General features: G+C 37.1%; 1 protein-coding gene across 1 annotated transcript in view; it reads right to left on the reverse strand.

Moving 5' to 3' along the window:
* Positions 1–20,317, reverse strand: part of XPO4 (exportin 4) — a 160,366-nt gene extending 140,049 nt beyond the window's left edge. The window contains exon 1 of the mRNA XM_001366403.4: positions 20,162–20,317. Coding sequence (XP_001366440.1) covers positions 20,162–20,230 — 69 coding nt within the window. The 5' untranslated portion in view covers positions 20,231–20,317. The remainder of the gene's footprint in view (positions 1–20,161) is intronic.
* Between the last annotated feature and the right edge of the window lie 1,882 nt (positions 20,318–22,199).

A 22,199-nucleotide genomic window follows, 5' to 3' on the forward strand; every position in this document is an offset into this window, starting at 1 on the left:
TAGTTAAGGTCCTCACCATCTCTCACCTGTATAGGCCCCCTTGGCCTCAAATGGTCTCAAATTTTTTTTGTAAAATATGAGGCAAAGTTCTCAACTAAGCAAGTGGGAGAGCCATCAGAGGTTTGAGGAAGTTTGCAAAGATCTGGAAGAACCACTATGAAGAGTGGGAGAGTGAGTTAATGAATATGATATTACTATACCTAGAGGCAGTGAGAGCCCAGTTTAGGTTGTATAACAAATCTTTGGTGGATCCAATTAGAACAGTTGTATGAATTTCTGAATAATGAGGTGGTGGATTTGGGGGTAATGGGGCAAGATCAAGGGTATGACCATCATCTTTATGAGGGGCTGAGGCGGGGTAGAACACTAGCTCACAGAAAGTAAGTAGATTGAAAACACACACGTGATAAATTGGAAATATTCAACAAAGGGAAGACACTAAGATGAAGGGCTGAGAAAGGACACCTGCAGAAAGTGAGATTTTAGCTGAAATTTAAAGCCTGGAGTAGAGATGATTAGGGAAATCATTCCAAGATTGGGAGACAGCGAGTGAAAAACAAGAAGTTTGGAGATTTGAGTATTTTGGGCAAGGAACTACCAGAAGGCTAGGGTTCTTTGATCAAAGAATACATGGAGGGGAATAAGGTGCAAGACTGGAAAAGTAGGAAGCAGGCAGATTATAAAGATCTTTAAAAGCCAAGTAAATGATTTTACATTTGATTCTAGAGGAAATAAGGAGCCAGTAGAGTTTTTTAAATAGGAGTGTGATATAGTCAGACCTACATTTTAGGAAGATCACTTTGGCAGCTTACTGAGGAAAGATGAGGCAGAGTCCAATCAGGAGGCTAACCCATCAGTCCAGACATGAGAATAATCAGGTCATGGGCCAGGGTCAATGGAGTAAAAAAAATAATCAAATGGAAAATGACACAAGTAGGTTATAACAAGTCATAATCCCTTTCAGTAGGGAAAGTAGACAGTAACTAGTGGATTGAGGCAATGTCAACAGCTAAGGAGAAATCAGAAACCAAAGTTCAAGTTCTCAATGAAATGTTCTGCTGGTTGAAAGTTTTCTGGATGGTAGAATCAGGTTTAGTCCTGTTTTCAAGTCCATTGTTACCAGGGAACCTGCCCAACTATTAAAATTGAGTTACAGCTTTATCTAGCCTACCACCTCTACTACTCAAGCCATGACAAAGCACATGAATTGTAAACTTAATGACAATCTTAAACAGATATGCACTCATGTGGGGAATAATTAGACAAATGCCCTATCTTTGGTTCTCTAATGCATCACAGAAAGGTTACCTAACCAACTGTTCCTTTAATGACTTAAGTGGGCATCGTATGTTGAATATCCTGGAAAATCTTGTCACTGGGTTCCATTCACCCTATCTGAACCACAGTAATGGGACAAAGAAATGAGCTAGCCAGTTTGAATGTTAACTAAATGAAACACTATGGAAAGCTAAATAAGGAAAGCATCTAATACATGTTGTGTACTATGTCAAAGAAAAACCTGCCTCTTATAAAAGAAGGCAACTAAGTTATGATTTTAAGACCTGGGCACCTGTCTTCACTCCTATCCTTATGGGAAAGCTCCTTTATAATCATGTACAAATAAATATGGATCTAGGTTTTACAAATTATAAAATGCATGGGGGGAATGGGCCTTAGCTTATTTAATAGTTCAGTTAAAGCCCAGATCAACCTGAAAATGGGTAAATAATACATAATTTAGTGACTTATCTTTCCTCTGGAAAATACTACCTTCAAGGCACATAACTGAATATTCCTGGGTTGGAATTTTCTTGAGGAAAAAAGCTGGTAAACTGACTACATTTCTACAATTGCTTGTTATGTAATTCTATTACTGCTTTATTGCTGAAATACTGTTTTCATTTTACTACTAGAATTCCCTTCATGCTTTCTTATTGTAATCTGATTATAGCTTTATTATTGTGATCTAATCATCAGAATAGGTGAAAGTAAAAAGTTATTAAAAATAAGTGACACTTGTACAGCATTTAAAAGATTTGCAAAATGCTTTACATATATTATTTCATTAGACCCTCACAATAACCCTGTAAGGCAGGTGCTACCATCCCCATCTGATAGGAAGGGGGAGGAAACTGCCTTTCTGATACCAAGCTGAGAACTTTCCACTACCTAAACTGAAATGGGTTTAACTAGAGGCCTCTGAAAGTCCCTTCCAACTCTGAAAACTATTTCATGGTTAACAAACTAGGAATCAATATTCAGACTTTGTGCTTGGGTCAAAGGAAATGCAGGGTTTGTGAAAAATCTCTTCTACTATGGGGGTACCTAAAAGGGTGAGGCAAATATAAAACAGAAAAAGTATATTGTCAGAAAGTAATGATAATACACCCTGGATCTGTGATTTCATTTCATCCCAAAGAAAGAAATTTCTATATAAATCAGGATCTGCAATGTAACAAATAGTTTTAAGAGATTTGCTTGGGACATTGAAAGGTTAAAATTTTCCTAAATGATATGTGGTTGTGTCTTACTACCACTACCATACATTATTTATTTGCATTTCCCTTCCCATAATAAAAATTTAGGTTCCTCCAAAATCCCCTCTACACCACCACTCCCCACCTTCCCAAAGTAGCTTAAAAAATCACCTCTCAGCATCTCTTGGGTAGTCTAACTCTGAACTGTACAGGCAAAAGCAAAGCTAATTGAAAATTTAAAAGATTTCTGGAAATGGTTAAACTATTAAAGAATTATTTTGAGGTACTTCAGAAGCACCTCTTAAATAATTGAACTCTTAATAATCATTCTCACCTAGTCATTAAATCTTCCAAAGAATTATTTTAAGCAATATTTACAACAGAATTGAAACTGGTTTTCCCCATTCCCAGTTTTTATTAGTGAGATTTTTACAGCACTTTTATTTATCCTTAATCATCAAAGCTGATATTTATCTATATTTACATTTTCAAAGCCTTCCCCCTCAGCAAACATATCTCCTTTGAAATCCACTCCACCCAGATCTTGAGACCAATACCTGATAGTCTTCCCCTCTACCCAATAAACTTAAGGTACCTCCTCAAATATTCTTTCTCTGTTCATCTACCTAGTCATCAATTCCAAAGATGTGCATCTTCACTCAACCCCAGACACTTAAAATAATTGTCAAAGCCTTAATATGTAATTTCTCAGACCTTAATCTCCTGTCCTTCCATCTCTCCCTGTGTCTCAATGCCAAACTAATTCTCTTTCCTTACTACAACCTTAAGTCCCTCTATACCTTCCCTTTTTCCCAGGTCATCACCCCGGCTCATTTTCCTCCATTCAGAATCCTTGACTTTTTAGTTAATCAGTTCAACCTTATATTATCATTCACTTTTTATTCTTAAATTCTTTGCTCCGTGGATCAACAATCACACATCTCTCTATAAACTGTACCCTTGGATTATTTCAACTATCTGGCCTTTTCTGCTCCTGGAGAAGGAAGTCATTGAACCATGCTAGTCTACACATTTCTGTTATCTAACTTCAACTCTGCCATCACAGACACATGCCAAACATTTTAATCATCCTGACTGCACTTGCTCAATGGCTGTTGGATCATAAACCCTCTCTTCTCTCCCTGTCAGCAAAGGATCTCTTAAAATCTCTATTCTCTATAATCTCTCATATCTCCTCCTCATTTCATCTCATCTCCTTGATTCTAGCTTCTGAATCTTAACCATAACACCTTATCCCCTCAAGCTAGATCTTCTGGGAAGGAGCTTTGGAACATGAACAGCAGTTGTACAGTATGAGAAATGCTGGAGAGGTTATGACACCCCACCACTAGAAGGTAAGCTCACATCAATTAGATATTATGATCAATTTAAGCATATTTAATACTTTAATAAGAGTACAATACAAAAATGGCAAGAACTCCAGAAAGATTGGGTTTGCTCTGATTAGGCCAGAGGGAAGAGGTACTAGAAAAGCAATTTGCCCTGGATAGAAAGAAAAAACTTCTTAATCATAGCTGTCCAAAATGTCCTTGGTTGCCTAGGAGGCAATTGCAATTCTTCCTTTATGAAGAAGCTGGATAATTATTTGCTATCAATATTATGTAGAGGGGATTCTTGTACAGGTATAAATTAAACCAAATGAGGACCCAGATTCTACTGAGGTCTCTTTCTACTCTAATATTCTAATACTCCAGTGATGACATATTAGAATCCTTTAAATGCGTCTGTGATTATGTTACCACAAAGTATAGTATAATTCTTCAGGTCTCTCTATTGTTTAGATCTGCCAAAATGTTATTCTAATCTATTCCTTCCCTTCCAAACACCAAGTCTCAACCCTAACCTATCAATACTAATTCTCCCTATTATAAGCCCTTCTCTTTCTAGAGGCATACTCCAAATTCATTCACCCAATTCTTGCACTACTCCATTATTCCTTTGAAAATCCTTGCTTTATTCTCAACAAACTCCACTATAACCTCATATTTTGTAACGAATATGCTTTCCACCTCCAGACTTTAAACAAAACCTTTCTCCTAAACATATACATCTCTTGTAATCCTCTGTTTAGAAAAAGCCAGTTCCTCCATTTTCCCTCTCCCCAGTGGCCAGAGTCAGAAACAGAGGCTGACATACTCCTTACTCCTTACCCATTCACCATGAGTGTTTCCCTATGGCAGTGATGGGGAACCTTTTAGAGACCTAGTGCCCAAAGGAGGATACTCTTCCACTGGGCTGCTGGATAGAAGGACTGGTGGTAAGAAATGTCCTCAGGCTGGTGTGGAGAGGGGGAAGAGAACACCCCCTCCAGTACAGGTTCACCAACAGGGTCTAAAGGCATGGCCCTGTTTCTAAATAATTTCCTTTGGATTCAATTATCTTTAAGGCTAAGCAGATAATTCTTTATCTAGCCCTAATCTCTCTCCTAACTTCTAAGCTTCACAACTCCAACTACCTATTGGATTTATTTAACTGGATATTCTGTGGACATCTTAAACAACAGGGGCAAAATTGAACTCATTCTCCACACCCAAGCTCTCCCCTTCTTTCTTACTTCCCTATTACTTTCAAGGTCATTTTAACCTAATTTTTGTTGCTCTTTTTTAAATTCTCCATAAACCATTGTTTAAGAAACATAAGATAAACTACCAAGAAAAAGCTCTTTTTCAATAATAACCACTGGGGAAAGTAGAAAGCAGTTTAGCAAAGAAAATGCTTAAATCCATCTCACATTAAATACAAATAGCTCCAAATGGGTGCACAAGCTAAATATAAAAAGTTTAATTAAAAAAGCATAAGTTACCTAGTGAAAAATTTCCTATTTCTTAAAAACTAGTGGTAAAACTAGTAAGCAGTGCTGATGAAATTAGGCTTTGACTAATACCTTAGACCACACATGTGATATTTTAAACAGACATACAGCCTTGGTATTAAATTTCATACATATAAAAAAATTAGAAGAAAAACAGATCACATACAACTATGGGTAGGAAATGTATGCTTAATAAGAGATAGAGGCAATTAAAAAAAGCATAACTTTAATTGAAGAGCTTCTGCATTGACAAACAAATGACAAGGATAAAAAGAGAAGTGGTCAGATGGGAAAAAAATCTTTGTATCAAATTTCTGCGGAGGATTTTGTATCCAAGATATGCAAATGAGCAAACAAACTCACTCTTTCCCTCTCTCACTCTCACTCTATATATGGCAAATATACACATATACTATATATACACATATATAAATGTTTAAGTATAAAAAGACTAAATAGTCACTACTCAATGGATAGATACAAACAATTCTCAAGAAATTAAAAGTATTCATTCACAATCACACCAAAAAAAAAATGCTCCAAATCACAAATAATTAAGGAAATTAAGGAAATACAAATCAAAGCAGCCTTGAAGTTTCACCTCATACCCAGCAAATTAGCAAAAATGACAAAAAATGGCAGCAATGTTGAAGGAATTATGAGAAACTAGGCACACTAATACAATGCTGATGGATCTGTTAAGTGGTATAACCATTTGGAAAGCAATTTGGAATTATACAAATAAAGTAACTAAAATATCCATGCAAAATAAGGGACTCCATTACCATGCTTATAACCCAAGAAGGTCATTCATGAAAAAAAAAATCCCCATATACTCTATAATATAACAGCACTTTTTGCTAGCTAAAAATTTGAAACAAAGTAGATGTCTATCAATTAGGGGGATGGCTAACCAAACTGTGGTGCATGAATGTAATGGAATATCACGGTGTTGTAAAAAATAAAAAATATAGAGAGAAGATGCAAAGATCAATATGAACTCATGTGAGCAAAATAAGCAGAGCCAAAAAAAAAGTTATACTGCATATGACAACAAATTTTACAAAATTATAACAAAGTAGGACTCAAATGAAGAGATATGAGAAGACATCCCCACTCTATCCCTTCATGGAGGTGGAAGATACATAGATATTACACTGCACATGTTTTCAGAATTTTTCAATGTACTGAGCAGTTGTGCTGACTTTTTTCCTCTTAAAAAATTACTGTCATATGGAATGGCTTTCAGGAAGAGTAAAGGAGAGGGATACATGGGATATTATGATGATATAAGAAACAGAAAATATCAATTAAAACTTGTGGGATTTTTAAGTTTAAAGCTTTTTTTTTAAAGTGAGAAAGCAAAAGGATGTACCTTACAACTATGACTAGGTCAGAATTTGCAATTAAATACAGGGCAGAGATGATCATAAAAAATAAACAATTTTGATTACACAAAATTTTAAAGTTTCTGCATATACAAAACAAGTTTTAAGTAAAAAGAGTAAGTAAAAGAGAACTTTTTCACTGGGGAAAAATCTTAACATCAACTATCTCCAATAGTTAAACAGTCGAATATTTCCAATAGTTAAATGATTAAAACAAACATTGTCCAATAAATATAAATTTAACAAAACAAATAACTCTATAAAAGTAAAGTTCTAAATCACTAATAGCAAAAGAAATAAAAATCAAGCCCCTGAAGAATGACCTGTCATCCATCAAATTGGAAATGATAAAAGACCCCAGACAAAAAAGCTGTAAGAAAACAGGACCACTAATATTCTCATGGAACTCTGAACCATTCTATAAAAACAATGAAATTTTGGAAGAAAGGTTACTATACTGTTCATACCCTTTGATGCAGGTCCCAAATATCCAAATACACCATCATAATTAGGTTTGGGGGGCATAGTCAACACTGAGAAATAAAGGAGGTAACCACTATAAAGGAGAATAACTAAACAAAATGTAATAGACTATTACTGTGGTAATTCATAGAGAATTCATAGAGACATGGGAAGACTTGTATGAATACAAAGTGAACTAAGTTGACATAAAAACAACATGTACAATGACTAACCACAAAAATGGAAATAATCAAACAAAAGTCACCATTGTGCAATGTGATAACGTCCAAGTTTAGCCTAGGACAGTGATGGCAAATCTATGGCACAGGAGCCAAAGATGGCACGCAGAGCTCTCTCTGTGGGCACTCAGCCCTCCCACCCCCAGGCCAGAGTTGGTTACTAGAAAGGCAGAGAAACTCAAGACAGAACTGCTCCCCTCCACATCTCCATCATGCCCGATGACCTTTTTTTTCCCTGCCTGCCTCTCTGCCCAGCAGTCCAATGGGAGCACACAGGGGGTAAGATGGGCAGTTCATAGGCAGCAGAGCAGAGCAACCAGGACACTCTCCATCTCCTCTCTAAAAATGCTGAGGACATTCCTCACTTCATCTACCCCTCCAGCCAGTAGCCCAATGGGAGTACTTTCTCTCTCCCTTGTGTAGGATGGAGAGGGGTAGGGAGGGGAAGGAGCAGCATATGGGGGGGGGGGGGGGGGGAGTAGCATGGCACATGATCTCTGGGTGGGTGGGGCCCAGCATTCCCTCTCTAAAAGGTTCACCATCACTGACCTAGGAGATACAAAAATACCTTTCAGAGAAACACAGTAAAAGCATGTATACATGCATGACTGATGCATTGATGAGTAGATATAGGCAATACAATAATAATATAAATAAAAACATTGCAGAACTAAGATTTTTGACATGACTTGTTTGGTTCAAGAGAAGATAAGTTTCCCATCTCTTGATAAAGGAGGGCAGATGAAGGGAAGGAGGTGTTACAGATGTAGAATGATTTACTATTAGTTGGGGTCATTTTTTTTCCTGGTTAAATTTTTCTTTCTTAAAAGGAATTAGTTTAGGCAGGAAGAATTTTTAGAAAATGATTCCAATCTAAATAAGCTAAAAAAATAAGTTATTGGTTGAAGAAAAAAATTATCACATACTTCCTTGTCTCCTTAAAAAGAATATACTGAATATGATGTAACCCCTTATTGATGGCTAAAGGTCACTATTATGAACAGGAACTATTGTACTATACTCTTATAAAGTGATGTCTTCAAAGACCACTATCGTATGTGACTGTTTTTGTACTAAAGTGTTTTACTATTATTTTCTCCTTCAGTACCTGGTATCATTTCCTAATGTATTAGCTCTAATAACACCATTATTTGTCTGCTGTACCCTAGGAAGAACTGAAGTTTACTAAGGAAAGGAAGATAAACAAGGTCCTTATATCAGAAAGGTTAATTTTACAGAAAATTATTAATAGGTTCTGGACCAAAGAAGGTTACATTCTTCTTAACTAAAGGACATGTTTTTTTGCCAGCTATTTTTCTACACTTGCAATTTTCACTTTTTCATTTCTTCTGGATTCCTGTGGTTCTACTGCAGGGGAAAGGGGGAAAATGGGATGGGGGGAGGGGGGTGAAGAAGGTATAGATGGGAAAGGTAAGTTTTGCTTTAAGCCCTGAAATGAAAATAATCCATGATGTGGGCAAATTCCATTATAATAAAGGATTCTGTACAACAGTAGCTATTACTGCTCTCAAAACAATCCATACTAACACTGCTTTGTTAATTTGGTTAATACTGCCACAAATGTTTTTCCTAGTACACTACACCTTTCCATAATGAAAAGAATTGCTTATGATCAAGAATCTAACTTTATGTCACCTATATTATAGGAGGAAGTAGAAGGAAAGTTCCTAGCACATATTCATATAGAGGGTATAAACCTAATAAATATTTGTAGAATAAGATTTTAAATGAGCAATTAATTTGCCCAAAGCACATTAGGCAATCCAAACTTATATAATATGTTCCCTGCTCTTGGGGGGGGGGGACGACCCACAAACACACAGAAAACTATAAAACGCAATTATCACATAAGTCCATTCAAAAAGTACAAAACATTTCACAAAATTAGTTAATGCATCTAGGTAACAAAAGGAAATGGTCAAAAGGAGGAAAAGAATCTTTGTTATCAAATTTCTTTATAAGGATTAATTATCCAAGATATATAGGTTATTCACACTTATATATGCATACTCACTTCTTTTTGAGAACTAAAGTTTGCTCACATGTTTTACTTATTTACTGAGGAATGGCTTTTAATCATGTGTGTACATACATATATATCCACTTATCTGTACATATATGTATGCAAATACATATATATGACCAAAAGCCATTCCTTAATAAGGGAAACATATGAGTAAACTCTAGCACATAAAAGAATCACAAATGATTAACAATCATTTGAAAGAATGTTCCAAATGACTAATGAAAAAAATTAAAACAAAACAACTCTCAGATTTCAACTCACACCAACACAAACTGGTAAAGAAGATATCCACCCTAATCTTTTGCAGAAGCAGAAGGGTCCATGAGGTGGAAAACTATGTATTATTTTTAGATTTTTTGATATACTGATTGACATTTTTTCCCACTTCCTGTTTCTTCTTTAAAAAAAAAAGTTAAGTTGTTATATGGCTTTCTGGGAAGGAAGAAATTCTGGTAATGCAAAAACAAGTTATCATTAAAAATTAATTTTAAAAAATAAAAAAAATGCAAAAGTGTTAAGTGAGATCAGAGGAAAATAAAATGCAATAATAATTGTAAAACATTTAGTACAATGCATAAGCACATAGTAGGCATTACATAAATGTTATCTTTTTTTTTAACAACAAAAAAACCACCATAATGAGAACTTGGCTTTATTAACGTGCGGCTACATCATGGCTATAAACGAACAGGCAAAACTGAAGTTCAAATTTGACCTCAGATCCAGACTAGCCATGTGCCTCTAGGTAAATCACTTAACCCCAATTGCCAATCCTTTGCCCTTCTGTCTTAAGAGTGGTTATTAAGACAGAAAGGGTAAAAAAAAAAGTATATAATAAATATATATATATATTAATATATTAATATATAAATATATATTAATATATATTTATATATTATATATTAAATAAATATATAAATATATATATAAAGGGTAAAAAAAAAAGTATACAATATCATCAGTGAGGTACAAAGGACAAAGAACCTAGCTGTAAAGCCAAGAAGACCCAGGTTCAAGCCTCACCCCCTGACATAGACTGGATGTGTGACCTTGGGCAAGTCACTTAATCTCTCAATGCTCTAGGGAACTTTTTTTAAGTCTACCAGTTACAGACTTCCAAGGTGCATAAGCATACAGGAGTTACCTCATCTTTGAGTTTCCTATGCCAAAGAAATCACAGGTTTAGACCCAACCTCTACAAGTTTATAAAAATAGCCACATTTACATAGCATTTTACATATATAGCTTTTTACACATTATATCATTTTATCCTTACAACAATCCTGTTAAGTTCATAATTCAAGTATCATAATCCCTATTCCACAGATGAAACGAAGGCTCAGAAAAATAAACTGTCCCTCCTATTTTCAGACACTGTTCAAACCCAGTCTTTTGGAATCAAATCTGGTTCTTTGCCCCTACACTGTTATTTCTCCCAGTGATAAAGTAATGACATTATAAAATCGGTGAACATCATGAGTGACTTGCACTATCTAAATAGTAAATTATAGCTATGAATAATAAAACATTTAAAATCCTGACCCTCTAAAAGCTAAAATCATAAAAAAAATTCAAGACAAATACTTTGCATTTCTTCCACTAATGAATTAAAACCTCAAATCAATCATACAAGAACATTTGCAGAAAAACTTCTGTCTTAAAAATTATATTTTATGTTTAATACCTATTCACAGCTAAGAACAAATGTTAACAAGGTATAACTTTACATTTGATCTGTTACTCAATTTTAAGAAAAATATTTAGCTTTATTTAAAGCCTATTATTCCCAATGAATTATTTTCAATCTCTCCTTGTCTACTGGATCTTTTTTTTCCCAACATCAAGGTCTTTTCCAAATCTTTTCATTATGTGGTCAAGGTTTTTAAGCTTCAGTGTTTGACCTTTCAGTAAATAGACTGAATTAATGTAAGTGTTGACTGATTTTATCTCCTTGCCATCCAAGGAAATCTCAAAAAATCTCTGTCCTATTAAAAACACTAGAAAGCATAGGAATGGGTCATTCCTTAAAATGATAAAGTATTATCTATTCAAAACCTTCAGCAAGTATTATCTGCAATAAGGATAAGTTAGAAGCCTTCTCAATAAGATACAGTGTGAAGCAAGGATGCCCATTATCACCACTATTATTTAAATATTGTATTACAAATGCTAGTTTTAGCAATAAGAAAAAGAAATTGAAGGAATTAAAGTAGGCAGTGAGGAAACTAAACTATCACTCTTTGCAGATATGATGGTACACTTATAGAATCAACTACATAGCTAGTTAAAATAATCAACAACTTTAGTAAAGTTGCAGGATAAAAAATAAATGCACATAAATCATCAGCATTTCTCCATATTATCAACGAAGTCCAGCAGCAAGATTTAGAAAAAGCAGTTCCATTTAAAATCACTCTAAACAGGGGGCAGCAGAGTGGGTCAGTGGATTGAGAGCCAGGCCTAGAGACGGGAGGTCCTAGGTTCAAATCTAGCCTTAAGACACTTCCTAGCTGTGTGACCCTGGGCAAGTCACTTGACCCCCATTGTCTAGTCCTTACCACTCTTCTGCCTTGGAACCAATACACAGTATTGATTCCAACATGGAAGGTAAGGGTTTAAAAAATAAAATAAAATCACTCTAAACAATATAAAATACCTGGGAATCTACTTGCCAAGACAAACATGGGAATTATATGAGCGCAAACACAAAATACTTTCCACACACAAAAATGTCACATCTAAAGAATTTGAAAAGAAAAATTGCTCATGGGTACCTTGAGTTAATATAATAAAAATGACAATTCCATCTCAATTAATTTATTTATTCAGTGCCATACCAATCAAACTACTAAATAATTATTTTATAGAACTAGAAAAAAAGAACAACAAAATTCATCTGGAAGAACAAAAGGCCAAGAATATTAAGGGAATTAATGGAAAAAAATGTGAAGGAAGGTGGCCTAGCAGTACCAGATTTCAAACTGTACTATAAAGGAGCAATCATCAAAACAATCTAGTACTGGCCAAGAAATAGAATGATTGATCAATGGAATAGATTAGGAGTAAATTACTTTAGCAACCTAATGTTTGATAAACCCAAAGACTCCAGCTTTTGGAATAAGAACTCACTATTTAACAAAAACTGTTGAGAAAATTAGAAAACATATGGCAGAAGCTAAGTATAGATCAGTGATGGCAAACCTTTAGAGATGGAGTGCCACCCCCTATCCTGAGACTGGGTGCTATACTCCTCATTGGGCTGGCTGGGCAGAAGGGCAGGTGAAGTGAGAAATGTCTTCAGTTTGTGTAGAGAGGGGCAGGGGAAAGGCCCAAGTACCCTGCCACCTGTGAGCTGCCCATTTCACCCCCTGTGCACTCCCACTGGGTGGCTGGGCAGAGGGGCGGGGAATGTGAAAAATGTCATCAAGTACATGGAGAAGAGGAAGGGTGCAGTTTGGTTCAAGTCTCTCTGCCTTTCTAGTAATAAACTCTGGGGGTGAGGGTGGGGAGGGAGGGAGACCACATGACCACAGATAGTGCTCTGAATGCCAACTTCGCTACCCATGCCATAGGTTCGCCATCACTGGTTTAGACCAATATCTACACTGTCTACCAAGACATGGTCAAAATGGATATATGATTTAGATATAACGAGTGATACCTGCTCTACTGCATATATGAATAACATGGAAATAGATTTTGAACAATGATACATGTATAACCCAGTGGAACTGCTTGTTGACTTTGGGAGGGGGGAGGGAAAGAGGTGGTGGGGTAAGAATCATGAATCATGTAACCATGGAAAAATGTTCTAAAGAAAAAAGAGTGATACCATAACTAAATTAGGGGAACACAGAATGGTTTACCTAGCAGATCTTTGGAGAAGGGAAGAATTTATGGCCAAACAAGAGAGTATTATAAGATGTAAAATGAATAATTTTGATTAAATTTAAAATATTTTGTACAAACAAAACTAATGTAACCAGAAGGGAAATAACAAACAGAAAAAACTTTTATAGCAAATGTCTCTGATAAAGGTGTAACGGTCTAACTACTCAAATCACAGAGAATTAAGTCAAATTTATAAGAATACAAGCCATTCCCCATTTGAAAAATGGTCAAAGTATAGGAACAAGCAATCTTCAGATGAAGAACTCAAAGCCATTAATAATCATAAGGAAAAATATTCTAAAACACTTAAAAAAAAAAACCCTTACCTTCTCTCTTAGAATCAATACTTGATATTGGTAAGGCAAAAGAGTGGTAAGGGCTAGGTAATGGGAGTTAAGACACTTGTCCAGAGTCACACAGCTAGGAAGTGTCTGAGGTCAAATTTGAACCTAGGACTTCTCATATCTAGGCTTGGCTTGAAATCCATTGAGTCACCCAGCTGCCCCCACAATCCCTCCTGATTAGATAAATGCAAATCAAAACAATGCTGAGGTACTACCTCACATCTATCAGACTGGCCCAATATGGCAAGAAAGGAAAGGGTAAATGTGGGAGGGGATGTGGCAAAATGGGGACACTAATGCATTGTTGGTGGAGTTGTGAACCTATCCAACCATTCTGGAGGGCAATTAGGAACTATGCCTAAAGAAAGGGCTATAAAACTATACCACTGCTGGGTCTGTATCTCAAACAGATAATAAAAAAAGAAGAAAGAATCTACTTATACAAAAAATATTATAGCTGCTTTTTTTGTAGTGGCAAAGAATTGGAAACTGAGGGTTTGTCCATGAATTAGGGAGTGGCTGAAAAAACTGTGGTACATGTTGGAGATGGAATACTATATTGGGCTTTACAAAATGAAAAGCAAGATGTTTTCAGAAAAAGCTGGAAAGATCCAAGGGAACTGATGCATAGAGAAATAAATAGAACTGGGAGAACATTGTACATAATAACAGCAATATTGTACAATGATTATCTGTGAAAACTTGGCTACTCTCAGCAACGCAGTGCAACAATTCTGAAAGACTTATGACTGTGAATACTATCCCCCCTCCAGAGAAAGGTTGTAGTCATCTTTCACATCAGTGTATTTATGGCTTTATTTGGGGGTTTTGGTTATGTATGAGTTTGCTCTTACAACAATGACCAATGTGGAAGTATGTTTTCAGAACAACAAAAATAAAATTTAAAAAAAAAATTTTTTTTAAGTCTTCTCCAGTACCACAATACTAAAGTATTGATTCTGCAGTGCCAGCTTACTTTATAGTCCAACTCTCATTGCCATACATTCCTACTGGAAAAACCATAGCTTTGACTATTAGGACCTTTGCCAACAAAGTCATGTCTCTACTTTTTAGTATGCTGACCATATTTGCCATAGCTTTCCTTCTAAGGAACAACCATCTCTCAATTTCATGATGGCGATCACGGTCACTGGTGATCTTTGATCCCAAGAATAAAAATTCTGACACTGCTTCCATTTCTTTTTCCTCTGTTTGCCAGGAAGTGACAGGACCAGCTGCCAAGATATTAGTGTTTGGGTTTTTTTTTTTTTTGTTAAACTTCAAGTCAAGTTTTACACTCTCTTCTTTCACCATCAAGAGGTTTCTTATTTCTTCTTCATTTTCTGCTATCAGAGTGTTATTGTATGCATATCTGAGATTGCTGATTTTTCTCCCAGCAACCTTAACTTCTACTTTTGAGAAGTCCATCCTGGTATTTCCAGAGATGTACTCTGCATTTAAGTTAAATAAATGAGGTGACAACATATGCCTTGTCATACTCCTTTTCCAACCTCTCTGATGAATTCTAATCTTGAATCGTCAAAGCTTTTCGACACCTCAAACTAGACATCTAATAAGAATATCAGTAAATATTTACATAAGCACTGTACTGAGCACTTTACAATTATCTCATTTTATCCTCACAACAACCACAGGTAGCAGAAGCCAATATTATTATCTCCATTTTACTAGCTAAGGAAACTGAGGAAAACAGAGGTTAAATAATTTGCCCAGGGTCACACAGCTAATAAGTGTCAGAGGCTAGATATGAAAGAAGGTCTGTTCACCTGGAGACATACATCTTAAACTTAATGTCTAAAACGAAAATCATCTTTTCCCCTAAAGCCTATCCCATCTACCTTCCCTAGTATTGTAAAGGGCAATACAATCTTCCCAGTCCCCAAATAGATCAAAGGAAAAAAGACAAAGACCCATCCACATATAAAAATATTTATGGCATCTTTTTGTGATGGCAAAAAAAAAAACTAAACTATGGAGGTGCCCAAGTACTAGAAATTGGCTAAATAAAGCTACATAAATGAAATGAAATATAATTGTGCTGTAATAAATAATGAAAGGAATGACTTAAAAGAAACCTGGTAAGGTTTGTTTGAACTGAAGAACGAATCAAGTATAACAGGGAATGGTTTATATAGGTTTATATAACAAAAAGCTCTGAAGATTAAAGAATTTATCAATAAAACAAAATCACCATTTCCCATAATCTATGGTGGAGGTACAAATTGAGGCATATGGGCATATACATGTTTTTTGAGCATAGCCAATCTGTTTTGTTTTACTATGAATATTTGTTACAGAGTTTTGGTTTCTTTTTCAATTGTAGAGTGGAGAAGAGGAAGACAGGAGAAATACAAATTTTTTTCCTTAATTAAAAAGGCTTCAAATTTAAATTTTAAAAAAGTTTCTTACAGCTCACATTAAAAAAAAATAAATTATTCCTCATCCTGAAATAGACTATATACAGATGTCATTTTGAACTAAAAAGCTAATTCCATGGCTATAATTCTGTTGCTGAGTATAAAGTTAATTCTCAAGGTTATGAGGCAATACTGCTCACAATCTTCCATCATCTTTCTTAAAATTTTTACAAAAATTTATATTCTAAATATATTGCTTTTAGAAGCCACCACTCTTCACTTGATAGTTAAGTCAAGTGTTTGCTGACAGAGACCCTTTTCAGGCTCTTTTGGTCTCTCAGGAGACAGGTGGGACAACATGCTCCAGGGTAGGACCCCAGTAACAAACAGGATATGGACAAAGTAGCACAGGAAGGGTAGGTAGGAAAGAGATCACCAATTCATTTGATTTTCTGAGTATAGACCACTCACTCCAATATTTTTAGAGATTCTTTACTTTGTTGTGGATTCTCCACCCAGACAGTCCAAAGTCAAGAAGGTGAATTCAAGGGGCAGCTAGGCAGCATAGTAGGTAGAGTGGACCTGGAGTCTTGTGGGCCTGGGTTCGAATTTTACCTCAGACACTCCCTGGCTGTGGGACCCCAGCTGGGCCAATTCACTTAAAACAATTGCCTACCCCTAAGCCCTCCTCTGCCTTAGAATCTTATTCTTGAAACAGAAGGTAAGGATTTAAAAAAAAAGAAAAAGAAAAAGAAAAAACTAACCTGGACAATTAGCTCAGTAAATCTGGGCAAAGGATTATTTAACATCTTAGAGGCTCCATCAATACAAATGCAGAGTAGTAAGTATAATACCTTACTACTTACTTCCCAGAGTTAGTGAAGCTTAAATGAGAGGATACTACACAGAAGCAAATAGAGTAAAGCATTTATCTCAATGACCTTGGGCTGGGCAGCTAGATGGAATAGCAAATAGTGTCTTACCTGGAAATCAGGAAGACTCATCTTCCTGAGTATAAATTTGGCCTCAGATACTTCCTAGCTGTGTGACCCTCTGCAAGTCACTTAACTTTGCCTCAGTTTCCTCATATGTAAAACCAGCTAGAGAAGGAAACAACAAACTGCTCCAGTATCTTTGCCAAAAAAAAACCCTAAATAATTGGGTCATGAAGAAGTGTTGGACATGACCTAAAAAAACCCTGAAAAATAACCTTGGGCAAGTCATTTAACCTCGGTGTCTCAAGATCTAGATTGGCCTAGATTGCCTATGAAGTCCCTTCTGGTTCTAAAATCTATGATCCTATATTAGCTAAAATCACCATTTCTCTAGTAAAGAGTTTCCGCAGTTGAAATATAATAACAACACAACAACAAAAAAAACCTCTTCAACCAATCTCCAGGCATTAACACTGTTGATCAAATTAAAAACATCACATCCACACTAAAAATATTAGACACTAAGTACTCTGCCAAAAAGTCTCTATGCATTAGCTGAACCAAAACCAAACATTTTCCATTTTGTAACGGGTTATTCATATGACTTTTTAATGAAATTATAAAGGACAAAAAATACTTTAAAGTTATTAGTCAATAATAAGTCCATTCATTACACTTAAGAGCCATTTTCAATATTTGGAATTTCTTCAAGTCTAATAAATGTGTAAACAAATTACTCATTTGTTCTACAATAACTCATCCATAAGAGGGCCAATTTTAACAATACCTATTTGAATTGAATTGCCCTTCTTGCTAGAGGAGTTTTAGTTCTATACCTGAAAAATCATGCAATTACTTCTACTCATGTCATAAGTGAAATTAAAGAAAACATCCTTTGACTTCATAGAATTTTAAAAAATCAAACCCAAGTACTTATGGGTGTAATCTATTATGTAAATGTGAAGTTAAGCATATAGGAGATGTGATTTCATTTGTATATATCTCTTTACATATGGAAATGCGGATTTTGTTTCTATTTGTAAACATCTGTAATAATTTTTTTAAAAGTCAAACCTAAGATTTCATTGGTATCCAGGAGAGATCAAATCAAAACATTCTCTGCAACCTAGTCTGGTGGAGTTGCTGGAACACTGAATGATTAAATGGCTTGCTGGGTTCCAGAATCAGTAATAGGTCAAAGGAAGACATGAACTGGGCTATTTCTGCCTGAGGCTTTCTATCCATTACCAAGCTGTCTTTCTTCATCCAAAGTGGAAAAAAAAAAGACATAACTGGGAGAAATTATTTTAATGTTTTTATTGGTTACTTCCCAAAAATCTACCTCTGCTGATCCCAGAGCATAAAAGATTCTCCCCAAATGGAATACAAAATAAATTCAATTTTCAGAATAATCATCAAACATCAAATAAAGTCAGGTTTAGAGCTTACTGGAAAATGCATAAACAAATTCTGATATATGAATGCTGAATTTTAGAGTAAAATGAAAAGGTCTCTATGATAAAATAGAATGAAGAGAATTAGAACAATTTATAATAACATTCAAGCAAAAAAAATGTTGAAAGATTTTTGAACTCTGCTTAATGCAATAATAAACTATGAGACCACAGGGCTATGTAAATCACACAATCCACTTTCTGCTAGAAATGAAGACCAATATAGGAATCTGTTTTACTGAGCAATGTGTTTATATTTTTAAAAAATTATTATAGTTCATATGGGAGAGTGGAATAGCGAAGAACCCAAAAAAGTGGTTTGGTAAAAATAAAAAGGAAGAAGAGTTCAACAAGGCAAATTCTATTTTTCTGACTAGCTATAGACAAGGAAGACCTTTATAGCTGTTAATGTTTGTCCTTATTTACAAGACTAAAAAATTATTTTCTGAATACTTAAATAAGAAGCAAACACTAACAGTCTCAAAAAAAAAGATGCTACTCTTTTCATTTCAAGACAGAGAAAAAAAGTACTTGAAAACCCTTTTTTAATACTTCTCAGAGTAGGAGGTAATAGCCACTGTTATAAAGAATATATGTGGGTTACCTCCTCCTACCCAAAAGCATGACCCACCCACGGTTCAAATGGCCCTGTAAAAAATACTGTCCTGTGAAATTTAGTTGAAGAGTTGAGTAATTGATAGTCAAGCCATACATTTCATACAGGAACAAGAGCCTCTCAGGGCTCAAAAATAAACAGAGAATGAAAATAAATGCTTCACTGATTTTTGGTAATAGTTGGTACCCCACTCCCAATAAAATTTAAATTTAAAATTACATCTCACCCAGAGCCTAAACTTCAACTTCCAAAAACTTTACTGTCAAACACGGAAGTCAGAAGTTACAAAAACAATATTGAACCAATATTTAAGTTGTTGTAGAGCTCCTCTCCCCATCCTCCTTTTCCTCCTCCGCCCGCTGCCCTTTAACTCGACCCTACCAACCTTTCTGGGCAACTAACTAACCAACTTGGGGCAAGCTGCGGGGAGGGAGAGGATGGAGGGTGAACCTGGAGGCTGGACCAGGGGGTACGCCCCCTCCAAACAGACGTTACACAAAGGGGCTTGGTGCAAGACCAAAATTTGGTCCCGGTGACCTTGGCCCCAAGGGGTTCTCTTCTCCCTCCCTCCTTCCCTTCCACGTGCTGTGCACTGCAGCCAAGAATTAGCTGCACTTGGGAAAAGGCGCTTGGGGATCCCGACCTAGATGGAAAAGGTGGGCAGCTCACGCTATATGGTCGGCGACTTCCCTACACCCACTAACTTCTTTCCCAGGAGCAAGAGGGCGCCTCTTCAGTCCCCATGAATCCCCAAAAGCCACCACCCCGAGCCCCTGAGTTCCCGACTCCGGCCAAGGCGGGCAACGAGCCCTTGATGCGGGCAGGGCATGGGGCTAGCTGAGCGCCGGGCCGAGACAGCCTCCCGTGTCCCTGCGCCGGCCCGGGCGGCGAGGTGGCGCGGGGAAGGGTGTCTGGGCTCCAGGGGAGCACAGAGGGGCAATGGAGTGGGGTCCTGCGCCACGCCGCCACCGCCGCCTTCTCTGGGGCTCCACTGGAGCCCCTGGGAGAGTCGGTGGGGCCGATGCGGGGAGCTAGGCTTGGGAGGGGGGGCGACCAGGGCATCCCGGGGCTAGGGAGCAGGGGCGCGGCGCCCTCACCATCAGAACTTTGGCCGCGTTCTCCAGCTGAGCGATCACTTCTGGGGGCCCCAGCGCCGCCGCCATCATGGTCTCTCTTCAATGACGCGCCATGCGCTGCATTGTGGGAGCGGGCGCCGCAGCCGGCCAATCGCGGCGGGGTCCCGGCTACCTCACGCGCGGCTCGGGAGCCAGTCGCAGCTGCGGCCGCGATCGCCGCCGCGGGCACCGCTCTTTTCTTGCCTCCTGGGGTCTCGCGCCGGAGGCCACGGGAGCTGGAGACCGAACTCCAAAAGGTGAAGAGTGGGAGTGGCCTCGACTTCGTCTTCCCTCCGTAACTAGGCCCTAGGACGACTCCGTTTGGGACGCCAAAGGAGGCGTCGCCCGCACCCCTTCTCCGGACGTCCCAGGGCTCAGCCAGGCTGGTGTAACCCGCGGTGGGCCCGGCGCATGTGGACACCCCCGGCGGCCAAGTTGGGCCTCGACCTCTCTGACAATCTATTTTTCCCGGAGCGCGAGAGCACGCGTCCCCTCCTTCGCCAGGTTCCCACCCTCTCTTCTGTACCCCTGACAGTCCCCCTTTCTTCTTTTCCTCATCCCCCGCTCCCTTCACACTCTTCCACTTTCCCAAGAGTCTTAAACTTCCCATTAGGGCTTCACCACGCTCCCCACCCTTAGCACCCCTTCACTAGCCCCCAGTGTGGGACAGAGACATGTCCATGATGGGATTACTTCAGGGGATGGATGGTGAAACTTTAAGGACTTCTGGAAGCCCTTTCTGCAATAATTGTTCCTGGATGAGAGGTCCTGCATTCCTGAGTCCATTTCTGTCGTCATCACCCTATTGTTCCTTGGATATGCTTGTACAGTATCTATATTTTACCACTTCTCCCTTAGAATGTAAGCTTCGTGAGGGCCTATTTCATTTTTATCTTTGTGTCTGACACAAAGTAAGTGCTTAGTAAATTCATGTAAGTAGATTGATTCCTCAACCTATTCAGGTAATCTGATTGAGATTCTCTCCTAAAGCCTGGCCTGGGAATGCCAACAACCTTTTTTCCGATTTTAGGGTCCTTTTGATTTTTCCTCTGATTAAGCCTTTAGGCATAGCCAACTTTGCTCTCTAAGGGTTGCCAATGGAGTTTCTAAAAAGGATGAGAAACTAAAGAAAGTAGTTTTACTCTTGAATTCTAAGCTTGGAACATAGGAATCCAGTCAATGCTTTCCGTGAAGTTATACATATTGATTTTTTTTCCTAGCTCTGTGTCATTACCTATTGAATACTGGCTCAAGGAAGTGTTTATATTAGAAACTTATTTGGGATTCCTTAAATATCCTGTCTATCCTTTCTCACTGCATTTCAACAACTTCTTTTTTACTACAAATCAAACTAAACACATTTCATTTTTAAAATAAGACATGAAGTAGTTTTCTTTTTATTTAATTATGAAAACAAAGTTAAATCCTTACAAATTTGCCTTTATGCTACAAAGGTTGATTGCATTAGACTTTATGATAAAGTAATATACTTTGAGACATTTAATATGTAGTGTTACATTGCTTCATATTGAACTTCAGTAATTCTTAAAGCTTATTTTGCCTGCTTCATATATAAATACTTTGTAGTGAGATATTTTCTGAAACCCAAGATAAAAGGTAATCAAGTTGTTAACATAGCCCCCATGATTATAAGTATGCTATGTAGGTGATTATTTTTTTTACAGCATTTCAGACATGCCATACCTATATGAATTTGTTTCATATAGGATAAACCTTGAAATTTCAAAATGAAGTATGTCACATATTATGCAATATAACTACTGAAAAATGTAATATTGCAGACTAATTCAAGGAAATGGAGTTAGCATAATAGAAAAAAAAAGTCTTTGGCAGTCAGAATTTTGGGTCCTGACTCTACAACAAACTAGCTGTGTGACTTGGAGCAAGTCTTTTAACTCATACACATCTGTAAAACAGAATGATGATACTTTTAGGATACACTTCACTGTTTTCAATCAACAAGAATTTTATTAAGTACGTACTATAATGAAAGGCAACT

The sequence above is a fragment of the Monodelphis domestica genome, chromosome 4 (assembly GCF_027887165.1).
Source record: "Monodelphis domestica isolate mMonDom1 chromosome 4, mMonDom1.pri, whole genome shotgun sequence".
NCBI classification, from domain to species: domain Eukaryota; kingdom Metazoa; phylum Chordata; class Mammalia; order Didelphimorphia; family Didelphidae; genus Monodelphis; species Monodelphis domestica.